The sequence below is a fragment of the Ixodes scapularis genome, unplaced genomic scaffold, assembly GCF_016920785.2.
Source record: "Ixodes scapularis isolate PalLabHiFi unplaced genomic scaffold, ASM1692078v2 PGA_scaffold2__306_contigs__length_199485367, whole genome shotgun sequence".
NCBI lineage: Eukaryota > Metazoa > Arthropoda > Arachnida > Ixodida > Ixodidae > Ixodes > Ixodes scapularis.
This window is the reverse complement of record NW_024609857.1, coordinates 176,784,929-176,799,474: the sequence shown is the minus strand read 5'-3', so window position 1 is coordinate 176,799,474 and position 14,546 is coordinate 176,784,929. Positions and strand designations below refer to the sequence as shown.

General features: G+C 45.5%; 1 protein-coding gene across 1 annotated transcript in view; it reads left to right on the top strand.

Annotated features, from left to right (window-relative positions):
* The window catches only part of LOC120850275, an 86,710-nt gene that overhangs the window by 14,024 nt on the left and 58,140 nt on the right, over window positions 1-14,546 (top strand). The window contains exon 3 of the mRNA XM_040222731.1: window positions 706-851. Coding sequence (XP_040078665.1) covers window positions 706-851 — 146 coding nt within the window. The remainder of the gene's footprint in view (window positions 1-705; window positions 852-14,546) is intronic.

Sequence of the window (14,546 nt, the reverse complement as noted above, 5' to 3'; positions counted from 1 at the left end):
GTTATTGCGCACTGTGCCGTGTTTGCATTTTTGTTTCTCAAAAATATTACCCTAATCCTCGGTGATTACTACGTTTTATCAATCCTGCCTATGCCTAATTTGTTAGTGAATAATTCTAGACCCGCAGCCAGAACAGTTTTTTGGGGAAAGCCGCCCGAGATCTCAACACCGCGCGATACGCAAAACGCGCACGTGAGTGAGAGGGTGCCTACAAATGTTTTCCGCAAAAGACAACATTTTTTTTTTTTCGCAAAAACAATGATTGGTTTTATTCTTCTGGGAATAAAGCCAGCAAAATATACTTTTTTCATCGAAATTAACAATGGTGACCGGACATGGTTGTTCGGCCTTATCTGAAAACGCCCTACTGTGCTTTTGTTTCTCCATAGCAAAAACAACAATAAAAAAAAAACAAGAAAAAAACGTCTGCATGATTGAGTAAGTAGCGTGTAAAGCTCGTAGCCGATGGGTCGTGGGTTCACACCCCACCCGGAAAGAATTCTCAATTTTTTTTCTTCAAGGCAAATGAATTACTTTATAAATTAAAACCATTCGAGACACGAGCGAGGTCAATATAATTTTCCCATCCTAAACGCTTTTGCGTTAATATTCGCTGAAAAATAACGGCCCTCTCAATATTAAATTCAAATCAATGCATTTCGATGAAACATCTAATCGCAATATTGTTGCAATATTCTTGTTTAGGGAAACGAGAAACTACCTGTGATTGAAACAACGTCATCTGGTAATTCATATGTTGACTCTGACGAGACGATTCTTGCACTGACTAAGGTGAGAGCGGAAAGACCAAATTATTACCAAGATTGTGATATTCTTCTCTTTATAACGGGGTAAGTTTTTTTGTTTTTTTGTGATAACTAGAATTTTACTGCTGCAACCCTCGTGTTCGAGGAATTCGAAAACTGAACCAGTAATCTAGATGTCTATCAAGAAAACGTTTTTTCAACACAGATTAACGCACTACATAACGCACTACACTACTATGTGGTTTCTAATGTAGCCAACAGATATTGCACCAAATTCCAAGCCAGATAATATACCTGAGCAGTCTAAATCCAAACGGAATACCCGATCTCGCATTGAGAAATGCTTTAAGAATATATATATATCACTTCCAGGATAACTTTTAGAAAAATATGCATGATTGTTCCGGAACACGCAGCATGCCAGGAATCCTGTCCTGGATCCCCATTTTTGCCCGTTCCGATTTGCATGAACAAGACACCGGCATGCCCTCGCGTGTCACTACCGCGAGATGCATGCTATAGTCCCCAGGCTAGTAGTCATAGCGCTTTTCGATAACGTTTCGTCTACAACAGAAACATAATGCAGACGCTCTGGTGCCGGCGAACTTGCCGCGGTCTAAACATCCCGACAACAATTTCCTGGAGACATTTCGAATGATCTATAGAGCTCTTTTTCTACTTTTTACGCACTAAACTTTTCTACAAGGGAAATACCTCTAATCGATTCAAAATAATATAATAATTCACAGTCCAGAACATATTTTATGCTATTGTATGCCCTTACTCTAAAAAAAACCTGAATTGTCTAGAGCTCGAATCTGTAGAGCTGAGGACCCCTGCTCTAGAGAGCCTCATTTGTCTATAGCATGGGTTTCTAAATCCCGGACCGCGGGTCAGATCTGGCCCGCAGAAGTCTTCCGACCTGGCTGCGGCAGACCGCGGTCCTTCCAAAAAACCCGGCCCGCGAACCGCGACCTGCTTGCAGCAGGTCTGCCGCTAGCGGCGCAAAAATAAGCGCGCGTAAATCAACGGCACTGCAACACGCACCAAGCGCACAAACTAAGATACCAGAAAAAAACGAAAGACGAGAAAAAACCGCTTATCGTAAGGCGTGTCACCTCGTCACATTACTGAATCCTCAGCAGCATCACAATTCTTAGTCCCTGTTTTATATTTGTGTAACTTCGCATGCTAAAATTCCTGCGCGTTCCAGTGTACGTATAACGCGCTTTGCGTCATGTGTCATATCTTATGCATATTGTCAGCTGATTAACGTTGAAGTTTGGGCTAGTTGGTATACAGACATAATAAAAACAAAACGGTGCATGCACGAGGACAAAGTAGAAGGTAACGGACAGGACACAGCGCTGTGTCCTCTCGGTTAATTCTTTTTCCACGTCGTCGCTATGTTTTTTTTTAAATTAATAATATGTCACATTGTTAGCATTAGTTATATTATTTCTTTTAGTTTTTTCTCTGTTGAAACATGTCAATGTTCCTATGCTCTTTAAAGGGGCGGTGCAACAATATTCAATTGGAATGTTTTTCGCTTTACACGAGCTTCCTGGCTCTAGTGGGACTCAAGGTTACTCGCGCGCAAAGTCATTGACCAAGAAACTCCTTTGTTGCGCTGTAATTTCGAGGACAAAACCGAGCGTTTTTATTCAATCTCTCCTTCGCAAAACCTGATGACGTAGCTCGGCGGTAGCAGTACCGCCCAGCGACGATATTTGAATGCGGCTCATAGATTGGACCCGAGCATGGCGTGGACACTCGATTTGGGCTCGTGATAATCTATAGCTCGAGAAGCATTCGGGTAGTGTCCTGTGTCCAATCGCTGCAATGACGACAACAGCCGAACCATAACAATGTCTGGAACGCAGCGCGGGTCCTGTGCCTTGCCAACCCCAGCGCATGACTATGATCAACACTGGCGGCATATAATCGGCTCCAGATCACGTGGTCGTTTGTTCTGGCTGCGAGTTGAGGGGGTGAATTCTGCTCGTTTTTCTTTATTTTTTTCTGCGACTTCGATTCGGTGTGGTGAAAAACGAACGGGTATTTCACAGGTCATTAACGTCAGGGATTCGTTCTAAGCGGTATTTGTGCACAGTAGAAAAAATCGTTGCATCGCCTCTTTAACTTTTGCATGATGGATTTTCTGGGTCACCATTATTTTGTTATATTATAGTTTTTAGCTGAATGCTCGATTTAAAAAAAAAATACACTATAGATGTTTTCATCCCCTTATATCCAGCCGATATTCTGACGGCACAACTTGTTTAACGCACGCGCTTATCCAATGAGAGACGGTTACAACAGCCGCCAATTACAGAAGAGCTTGGAGACAAACACCGTCTCAGCTACTTGGCCGGATGAGGCATTTGTTAGGAAACTTCACCATTGAAGACACTCCTCCGGCAGCTTTTCCTGCAGCGTCTACCCAACGATGTCCCTATAGTTGTCGCGTCAGCAGACAGCGCCACAGTAGAGGACCTAGCGAAAATAGCTAGCAGATCGCATCGTTGACGCTTCAACGACGCGCGGTCCAGGGGTGTATCCAAGCAACCCCAGTTTCTCAACATCACTCTGAGTTTTGAGCCGCCATGCAGCGCCGCACTGATCAGTTGACAGAAATAGTGGTTGCCCTTCGTCCTTCGCGACCACAATCAAGCAGTAGAAACAACTTGCCAGGTTTCAGAAGTAGCAGATTTCACAATCCTCCTAACAAACAGCGTTGGTATCATCGTACATTCGGTTCCCGCGCCAGGAAATGCAGTTTTTCCACGCCAGGTAACACCAACGCCATCAACTAGCAACGACGAGTACGCCTGGCCGGTCGCATCGTCGTCGTTGCCTGTTTTTGCTCCCAGATAAGGACACATAGATGCGTTTCCTCGTTGACAGCGGTGCCGAAATGTCAGTATTGTGAGGAGACCATGCAAAGACCTTCGTGCCAACACGTTCGTGCCCACAACCAGAAGTAACTTTGTTCTCTAGAAAAAGTCGCACTACATTGACATCATGCAAGAGTTTCCGTCTCTAGTACAATCCTGTACATTCACCTTTCAAGTGAGGCATAACGTCAAGCATCGCATCGAGGCGACAGGACATCTCGTTTATGCACGACTTCGTAGGCTTCCACCCTAAAAATACCGGACCGCCAAAGAAACGCTGGATCATATGCTCGAACTAGGAATTATACGTCCCTCTTCCAGTTCATGGGCTTCAACACTAGATATGGTACAAAAATCAACACCTGGCGACTAGCGACCGTGCGGGGACTACCGCGTCCTTAGTCAAGCAACCATCGCTGTCACTCCTGAAGATATACCCAAAACGAAAAGAACCACACCATTCCGATTTGATGAATTCCTTCGAATGCTTTTGGAAATACGGAACTCTGCGCAGTCTTTTCAGCGACTTCTAGTTACGATTGCCTTTCGTGTATGCCTACCTAGTAGTGGTGCAAAACTATCGATAGTACTATCGATAGTATCGATAGTCGCCAGAAATCTGACTATCGATAGTGAAAAAAACTATCGATAGTACTATCGATAGTCGACTATCGAAAAACTATCGATAGTACTATCGATAGTCGACTATCGAAAAACAATCGATAGTACTATCGATAGTCGACTATCGAAAAACAATCGAAAGTCGACTATCGAAAAACAATCGATAGTACTGATAGTCGACTATCGAAAAACTATCGATAGTCGACTATCAGAAAACTATCGTTAATCGACTATCGGAAAACTATCGATAGTCGACTATCGTAAACCTATCAATAGTTACAATAGTAAGGGTGCAGGCGAGCTGGTGGATGTTAACCATGTTGAATATACCTGAGACTGGGGTAGAAAAACATAAAAGTCGAAGAAACAGAACGGGACAGGACGACGTCGTCCTGTCCCGCTCTGTTTCTTCGACTTTTATGTTTTTCTACCCCAGTCTCAGGTATATTCAACATGGCTATCAATAGTACTGTCGACAGTTTACTATGGATAGTTTTGCGACACTAGTAGTTTGCGTCGCTCCCTCTTGTCTATTTATCGCTTTAATTTTTTTTTCAAACGGGGCACCAACTAGCCCAGGCACTTACCATCCCAACTTTGGTTCAGCTTTCAGTGATGACGAAGATGGGGGTTAGGGCGAAAAAAGAAGAAGGGGGAGGCGAACGGTAGGGCGAGGGCAAGACGGGCCGGGGAGGAGGAAGCAGACGAACCGCTGGAGAAGAGAGGGGGAAACCTCCTTCTCTCTTTAGCGTTCCGTCTGCTTCCTCCTCCCCGGCCCATCTTACTCTCGACCTGCCTTCTTGAGTTGTAACGGACTATACTGGTGCAAAACTATCGACAGCACTAGCGATAGTATCGTTAGTCGCCAGTATAGTAAAAAACCATCGATAGTCGACTATCGAAAAACTATCGATAGTACTATCGATAGTCGACTATCGAAAAACTATCGAAAAACTATCGATAGTCGACTATCGAAAAACAATCGATAGTACTATCGATAGTCGACTATCGAAAAACTATCGATAGTCGACTATCGAAAAACTATCGATAGTACTATCGATAGTCGACTATCGATAGTTCTAGGACACTATCGATAGTTTTGGAAAAACTATCGATAGTATCGATAGTCAATTTATCGATAGTTTTGCATCACTACCACCTAGACGGCATTCTTGTAGCGAACTAGTTTAAAGACGAACACAATCATCACCTTTGCCGCCTCTTCCAACGACTCGAGGAAAATGGTCTAATGATTACCATTTCCAAGTCTCATTTCGGAAATACGAGCGTCTCATTTCTGGGTCATCAAATTGACTTCCACGGTCTCAGACCACTGCCTAGCAAAGTCATGGCAATACTAGAGTATCCGGAATCCCAATACGCGCGCGCAAATCGAGCTTTTCCCAAATTTCTTAATTTCTACCGACGTTTTGTACCCCACTACGCTATGTTGCTGCAGCTTCTTTAAGATATTCTACCATCTTCAAAAAAAGGCGTCTCTAAATAGACTGATGCTGCTAAAGAAGCATTCGCCAGAATCAAAACACACATATCACGTGCAACTTCACTTCGTCAATCAAAAACTGAAGCTCTGACAGACCCGCCTACTGATGCTTCAGATGTCGCAGTGAGCGCTGCCCTCCAGCAGTTCGACAACGGCGAATGGCAGCCGATAGCATTCTTCTCGCGCAAGCTCACTGACACTGTGTGTCGCTATAGCACCTTTGGCCGAGATCTTCTCGCTGTCAATTCAGCAATCCGTCATCTCTGATGTTTTTTGGAGCACGGCCATTCCACATTCGCACTGACCACAAACCCTCGGTGGGCGCGATCTGGTCACTCAGACCTGAAAGCGGACATTACTCTCCACGAGAACTACGCCAGATGCTCGTTATCTCAGAAGTCAGTACTGACGTAGGACATGTAAAGGGCACTGAATATGTAGTTGAGGATACGCTATCTCGACCGAACGTAGCCGAGATCACTGGTGGCAATGCCCAACCTCTTGAGTCCAACCGCACTCGCGGAGGCACAGCATGTCGACTCAGAACTTCACAGATTGTGCCTCAACGATATAAATATCCCTGGGCTGGATAAACCATTGATTTGCAATATCTCTGCCGGTTCTCCCCGCCCATTTACTCCGTTCTCGTTCAGACGGCAACTCTATGACTTTTTAGATGAGTTATCGCATACAGGCATAAGATAATCTCAAAAGCCGCGTTTGCATGAATGCGACTTAGTCGCATCGAATGTAGTTTTCGAATTTAATGCGGTCATTTGAACGGCATAAAGCGCTAGGGAAGCGCATCGCATTCAATTCGCAAGACAGAGGTTGATCAAAACGGCGAACGGGCATTCATTCAACCCATGTAAACGGAGGTCGCATTGCATTTTTGAACGGGGAGGATCATGGGAAGGCGATCGCCGCGGTAGCGAGTGAACAGCTGAAAACATGGCGGCGGTGGAGGGCGGTCCCGTGTGGTCGCTTCCACTTTTCTCCCAAGAAGGGACGCGAGTTTTGATTGCCATCATAAGCGACCGGAATATAGCTGAGCTGCTCGGTGATGACGGTCCCGTCCAAACCCTGCGAAGTACGACTCGCGCGTCCGAAGGAGTCCCTAAAGGCTTCGGCGCAAACACGAACGACGACGAGAGCTCCGAGCGCTGCGTGGTACAGCGCACAACGAGCAGCTCCTATCTCGGTGCCGTTCCTGGGCGCGCCGGAGCCTTTCGGCCTCGGGATCCGGTCGCGGTTGGCAAGGCTTGCCGAAGTGAAGCGCGGTGGCGTCCTCAGAGCGGTTGGACACTATCTCGCTCGCCAGACCGTGCGCACGCACGTTGCCTCCAATCCACAGTTGCCCAGCGGCCCGACCCCGAGCACAAAACGCTTAGGTTTTAATGTTTCTTTGGCCTAGTAACTTCTTGCACAGTATCGAAGACAGCGGGCACAATCTTTACGCTCGCCGAAAGTGTCGAAAGGCCTTCACGTGCGATGCACCAGAAATTGTGGTCACGTGGTGCGACCGGTGCCAAAAAGACAGCTATAACTTTGAGCTTTGACAAGGTGTGGCGCCACCTTAGCGTAGGGGTTGGTGGGCATTCATGTAAGCGACGTCGCGACGGCTTTATTTGAAGGACAATTGATGTCGACGCGGTGAAGTCGCACTCATGTAAACGCGGCTAAAAACTCCTAACGTCTGGATAAGTTTAACGAAACATGAATATTGATGTCAGAAGCTGACAAAAAATCGCCTTGGATTCTAACGAGTAAAAGTTCAGTACCACACCTACAGGCCGGCAGGCAATTTTGAACTTCCCGAATCTTGTTTTGAAAAGGTACATCTGGATATCGTAGGGCCTTTGCTGGAATCGTAATGCCACAAATATATACTCACGGCTATTTATCGTTACATGCGATGACCCGATGCTCTTCCCATTCCAGACATCACGGTTTAGACAGTGGCACAAGCATTTCTACACATGTAAATTTCGCGATTCGGAGTGCCAGCAGCTGTCACCACGGATAGAGGCCCGTTAATTGAAACTGCACTCTTCAATCGATTCGCACCCCTCCTCGGTATCAGCAGAATGAAAACCGCATGTTATCACCCAGAAGCAAATGAATTAGTTGAAATGTTTTATTATCTTCTCAAGACCGCACTCATCGCCCGACAGGCTCCATCCTACAGGACAAGATTGTTGCCTCTTGTGCTTTTGGGTCTTCTAACAGTCTTCAGAGCTACACTTTTATGCTCAGCCGCCGAAATGGTTGATGGAAAGACACTTCGCATACCGCAGGAATATTTAATTCCCCCCCCCCCCCCCCCCCCCTGCGACAGTGATCACCCCCGACCTACCCAACCACGTTCACCGTCTCAAAGATGCTATGTCTCCATTACGACCCACAACTACAAGACACTCATCAACATGCATTGTTTTTGTCAGCAGCGATCTTTCACATTCCGTAACCCCCATGTTTCTGTGCGGATGAGCGTTGTGCGCCTCTGCTTGCAAGCGCCATATGACGGTCCGTTCCCAGTTCTCAAAAGAACACCAAAATATTCTTGATGCTTTGGAACGGCACGCCTGAGAGAATAGCAAGCGCACCTCGAATCACCTGATCCCAACTCACCGATAACTTAAGTGGACAAACCTGCACCTCGAAACGTCAATTTTTTTGCCCTGAACCGTCTCGCCGACTAGATGGGGAGTACTGTAGCGGCTACCCTGCCAGCCGGTGCCCAGAAGAGGACGAAGACGACCAAAAAAAACTGTCGTACTTTTAGCCATTTTTTTTTTTTTTTAATTTAGGGCTTTGGTTTAATTTCCATTTTCAATCCGGGGAATAAAAGCTTCCAACATTTTCATTCCTTTAAACTCCTCGAAATGAAAACATTGGGCCCATTCCCACTGCTGGAATGGTTGAACTCCACCATTCCACTTCTTTAATTACTAAGCGTAAACAAAAATGACATTTAAGTGCAACACAGTGTTGCTGGAGAAAAAAAGCATAAAGCTGCTGACGGTATCACACGCGGAGGAGATTGAAAAAGTATGCAAAAGCTTCCTGAAAACATTCATTTTACTAAACCAAAGGGTGGTTGCCCTAAGCGCTTCGTGTGACTAGGTTTCACTGCAGACATCGATTGCGCTATCAAGCGTAAAAGGATTACGCGTCACGCCAGAGGCCAACAATTCAAACCACCATTTTGTTCGCAACAACAGATACACGGTTGGCATGTTGTGATTGATAAGACCTTAAAAAATTTCTATTTCGTGCGTGGCGCAGGAAGCCACCTTACTCTCCGCCTCGGATGCAATCGGTATACGGCGCCAGCACAAGGGAGTGAAACAGCATATTACGGAGACCTGCCTTAAAACGTGACCGTAAAGGGTTAAAAGCAGGGAGCCGAACTGGTCGTTTATCCGGTTCGGTTCCGGTTCAGTAGTTTTGAGTTTTGTTCCGGTTCGGTTCTGGTTCAGTGATCTGTTTAAAATAGCGGTTCGGTTACCGGTTTCATCAAGCGCCAACCAGTTTAAACCAGTTTAAAAAACGAAATTGACAGTTATTAAAACTAAGAGTTACGTAATCTTATCTGCGTTTAAAGCAAATTAGGCCATTCGAAGCAGTGCTGCGTAAACAAGGACAGCAAAACAAATACGTGCTTATTTTCGTTTTCTTATCTTGAATATTTAACGCGAACACCGTTCAATGAAAAATACGTGGTTACACAGGCGCTTGTAAACAGTAACAAACCACAGTACTCGCACGTTAAGTCAATCAGCGAGCACGCGCAGTGATAGCGTTACGGTAGTACGTACCGTAGTCCCAAACTAGCAAAAAAAAATTATTCCTTAGTGGTTTAGACAGCAGGAGTTTCGTCTGCAATAGTTTGGTGACGTTGTTACCCACTATAGGTGAGAAATTTACGCAGTGCAGTACAACCGCGTGCCTGGGGTGTTTAAGGTGCATTACGCAGCAGTGGTACACGATCGCACGCCGGTACGATGCTCATCCAGATCGAAACGGCAAACCACCAACACCGCACGTCCGAACGACTTGTTCAAACGATCGATGTTGAAGAGGAGAAATACAGTGAAAGTTTATCGGAAAAATAATTTAGAAACAGTACAAAGAATACAACGGGCGACTTGCTGTTCCTAGGAAACGCGCGCGCGCACGCGCGCACGCACGCACGCGCACACGCACGCACGCACGCACGCACGCACGCACGCACGCACGCACGCGCATGCACACGCACACGCACACACGCGCGCGCGAAAACACAGACACACACACACAAAAAAAATACTTCGAGCAGCGTCCAGGGCTCTGGGTGCCTGGCGTCCCGGTGACCGGCGAAGCAGTGTCGCGCTCGTGGACGCTCCGCATCTTCGCGCCGACAGAATTCTCCACCACCGAAGAATTGCGCCGATAGCCGTGAACTTTTTGTTTCATCTTCACGTTTATTTTCGTTTTTTTCTTCCTTCATGAATATCGCTTAGCAGCAAGAACACACACAAACACGTGCGCGCAAAAAGAATACTTTTTTAGTCTCTAGGCCAGCGTGCTTTCGCCACAGTCAGATATACCCTGTTTTCAGCAGAACATAAGGGCGTTGCAGTCGTCTGTCATCCTTGTCGTCGTCTGTCAATAGGAAACTTTAGAATAGCGCACGCTAAAGCTTTGCGCACGCAAAGAATAGTGTCGTCGCCACTTTGCACGCGCCGAACGCTAGCCACGTTTTGCGCTTTGCGCGCGCTATTTTAGTGTAGGCTATTTTTCGGAAATTGCGTGCGTACGCAAGGAGTCTTTGCGCTCCTCCAAGGTTGATTTGTATGAGAAGTCGGCTAAAGAGTTAAAAAAAAATGGCAGCTCCCAGGGACCATGGCTGCCGCCGCTTTTGCGGCCGCAGTGACCAAAACAACAATAAAAAAACAGGAAGAAATACACGTTTAATGGGGCGAACTTGTGCCCAAAACAAATAGACAACATAACATAACAATAGAGCATCGCGGGCGTCGATGGCGGCGTAACAGCAGGATCGAACGATGGGGCGAGACTGACTGCAGATCGCCACGCGGAGCCCCTTATGTACAAGCGTCTCCTTCTGGAACAATCGACCTAGAAGGTTCGGCGACTAGAACATTCGTACCTCGAACAAGCAACAGAGTTCTCGAATTTACCAGAACATTAAACTGCAAGAATAAATAAAGAATGCGTAACACACGGGAATCGAACCCTTGCGCTTCGCGTGGGAGGCAAGCACGATAACCGTCAGGCCAGGGCCGCGCTGCCTACTTGACCAGTTGCGCGCGCGGCGTTATTCCCCCCTATAAAAAGTGCATCGCCACGATGCAACACAAAACAAAACAAAGGAAATAAAAAGAACGGCCAGCTAAGGCGTCATTTGAAACACATAGGGTCCACAATCCTATTAAGCATAGTTCAGCTTCAGGCGCACGGCGTGGACGACATCAGGTAGTGGTGGGCGGCATGATGATGTTCTTGTTTCATCGGGCATCACCGCGTAGTTCAGCTCCCCGAGGCGACGAAGTACCTTGTATGGTCCAAAGTACCGTTTAAGCAGTTTCTCACTGAGGCCGCGGCGACGCATGGGCGTCCACACCCACAACGTGTCTCCGTGCTGGAAGTGGACGTCCCTGCGACGAAGGTTGTAGCGGCCCGCTTCGACGCGTTGCTGGTCTGAAATCAGGAGTCGGGCGAGCTGGCGGACTTCTTCGGCCCGTTGAGGAACCACCTGGGTTCCGTCGCTCTCATTGTCAGCGGGCTCATGGGGCAGCATCGCGTACAGCATGGTCGTTACCTTCTGATCATGTACCAGCTGGAAAGGTGTGAATCCAGTGGTCTCTTGAACCGCCGCATTGCAGGCGAACGTGACGTAGGTCAGCACCTCGTCCCACGTCTTGTGCTCTGCGTCGATGTACATAGAGATTATGTCGGCGATTGTCTCGTTGAGTCGGCCCGTCAACCCCTTGGTCTGCGGGTGGTACGCAGTGGTACGACGATGGCTGGTGTGATTTAGCCGGAGGATTTCTTGGGTCAGCTCTGCTATGGACGATGATCCGCGATCTGTAATCAGAACTTCGGGAGCGCCGTGCGAGAGGACGATGGACTCAATGAAAAACTAGGCGACTTCAACAGCAGTCTCTGAAGGAAGGGCTTTCACTTCTGCGTACAACGTGAGATAATCTGTGGCGACGATTATCTAAAGGTTTCACAAGGCCGACGGCGGAAAAGGACCGAGTAGATCCATTCCGATCTGCTGGAAAAGTGCAGTTGGTGCAGAAAATGCTGCAGGAGACCTGCCGGCTTCGTCGGCGGTTTCTTGCGTCGCTGGCACTCGTGGCAGGGTCGGGTTTAGAGGTGGACGGTTTCGGGGAGCTTGGACTTGTAATACTTTTCACGAGTACAGGCCAGTGTCCGGCTGTAGCTAAGGTGCCTGGACGTCGGTTCGTCGTGAGATTCTTGAAAGATCTTCTCTCGAAGGTCGGTCGGGATTACCAGCAGCCACGGCGAGTTGTCCCCAAAGTTCTTTTTGTAGAGTACAGCTTGTCGAATTGAGAAGGTCGGTAGGGCACGTGAGAAGACACAGGCGCATGCGGACGTCGTCCTCGACGTTGTCTTTCACGTTGTTCTCCAGGACGTTATCCTCTACGTCTTCCTATATATATATATATATATATATATATATATATATATATATATATATATATATATGTATATATATATTTTTTTTCAGTCTGTAGTGCCGAAGCATTACAGCAGAGAGGTGTGAGTACAGATCACATTTATACATTGAATATTCACACTTACTGCACAAGCCAGGAAACAACAATATATATTTAAAAAAAAACATAATTCAAAACAAAACGCAATAATCAAACTTAAAAATCACTGACGCCAAAAACACTTACAAAGAAATCCACATTGCATTGATCATGTTAATAAAAGATTTACTCTAAGCTAGTACGGTATCCGGAGGCAGCTCTTTTCATTCCGATATGGTTCTCGGAAAAAAAAAATCATTTAGTTGGCTGGACATTTTATTTCACGTATTTTCTCTTCATTGTCCGTCCTGCTCGATATATAATGTGACATTTGAAGGTAATTTGATTAGGTGATTCCATTTAAATCATTATCATTAGCGTAGATAAGTTTAAGTCTATTTTTCTTAGGCCTTTTGCAAGAGGTTGAATACCCATACAAGCTTTCATCACTGTCTCACTTTCTGCTCGAGAAGAGTTATTTACAATAAATCTAAGATCATGATTTTGAGTGCCCTCTAAATTATTTATGAGATATTTTTGATGCGGATCCTATACTGCACTTGTATATTCGAGGTGTGGTCTAACTAGTGAACGATACGCAGGTTCTTTTAGGATTTGAGGAGCATTACGAAAGTTGCAGATGACTAGGCTAAGGACCGTTCCAGCTTTTTTCAATATCATATCTATGTGTTGATTGAATGACAGGTCTTCTCAAAGAATGACACCGAGATATTTTATTTCGGATACTTCTCGCTACGAGTCTCTTCCAATAGCGTATGCGGAATCAATATTCTGTTTCTTTTTACAAAATGTGATGTGAAAGCGTTTACTTGTGTTTAATCCCAATTCAAAAGGTTTTGAACCTCGAACTAACCCGTTTCAAATCCTCCTGCAAAAACGACAGGTCATTAACATTATTTTTGCACTGTAAGTTACGCAATCGTCCGCGAATAATCTGATGTTAGAAGATATGAAAGACGCTAAATCACTGATGTGAGGTACCTCAGAAGTTACGTCTACAAATTTGGATTTCTTACCCCCCAGTACAACGCACTGCTTCCTTTCGCTCAGATAGTTTTCCACCCACCGAAGTACATTGCTGTCCTTGTCAATAAAAAAAACACATTACTGTCCTTGTTTAGAGCACTCATTTTTTGCAACAATTGGTGTGAAACAGAATCAAATGTTTTACAAAAGTCTATAAAAATTTCAGCAGTTTGCTGCCTATTTTCGGCGTTGCTGACCAAATCATGAAAAAGTTCAATTCATTGGGTGTTGCAGAGACTCCTCTACAAAAGCCGTATTGGTTAGGACAAAAAAAAAAATTATCTTCTAAGTGCCTAATTACGCTGCTATATACAATATGTTCAAACATTTTACATGGTATACAATTACATAAAAGTATTTAGACACTATACGCGAGCAGCGCTTATTACCTTAATCACATCCCGTCTGGACCGATTGCCGTGTCTTCTTTTAAGGAGTTTAAACAATTTCTTATTCCCTCTGGTGGGGTTATGACGGGAGTCATGGCATTTTCTACCGTATCTGTAAGAATCGGCGAATTTTGATAGCTACAGTTTTTAAGAAATACCGACTGAAAATAGTAATTAAAACAGTTAGCTTTAATAGCATTGTCGGTTATCACTGTACCACTATTTTGTAATGCTCGGGACTCGTGTTTTTTCTTTCCGTGTTTTCTTAAGGTAACTCCAGAATGCTTTGGAGTTGGTGCTGATAACCTTTGCCAAACCAGAAAAATACTCTTCCTTTACCGTAGTTATGGTACTCTTATAAACTAAATCTAGCTCTTTAAGACGCCTCTCAAGGTTTTCAGAAGGATTTTTTTTAACTTGGTATGCAAACGTTAGCGTTGTTTAGCTATTTTGTTTTTACTTTATAATTCATCCAGGGCTTATCGGGTTTTGTCTTGTCCTTCAGAAGTTTACAAGACATGTGTTTATCA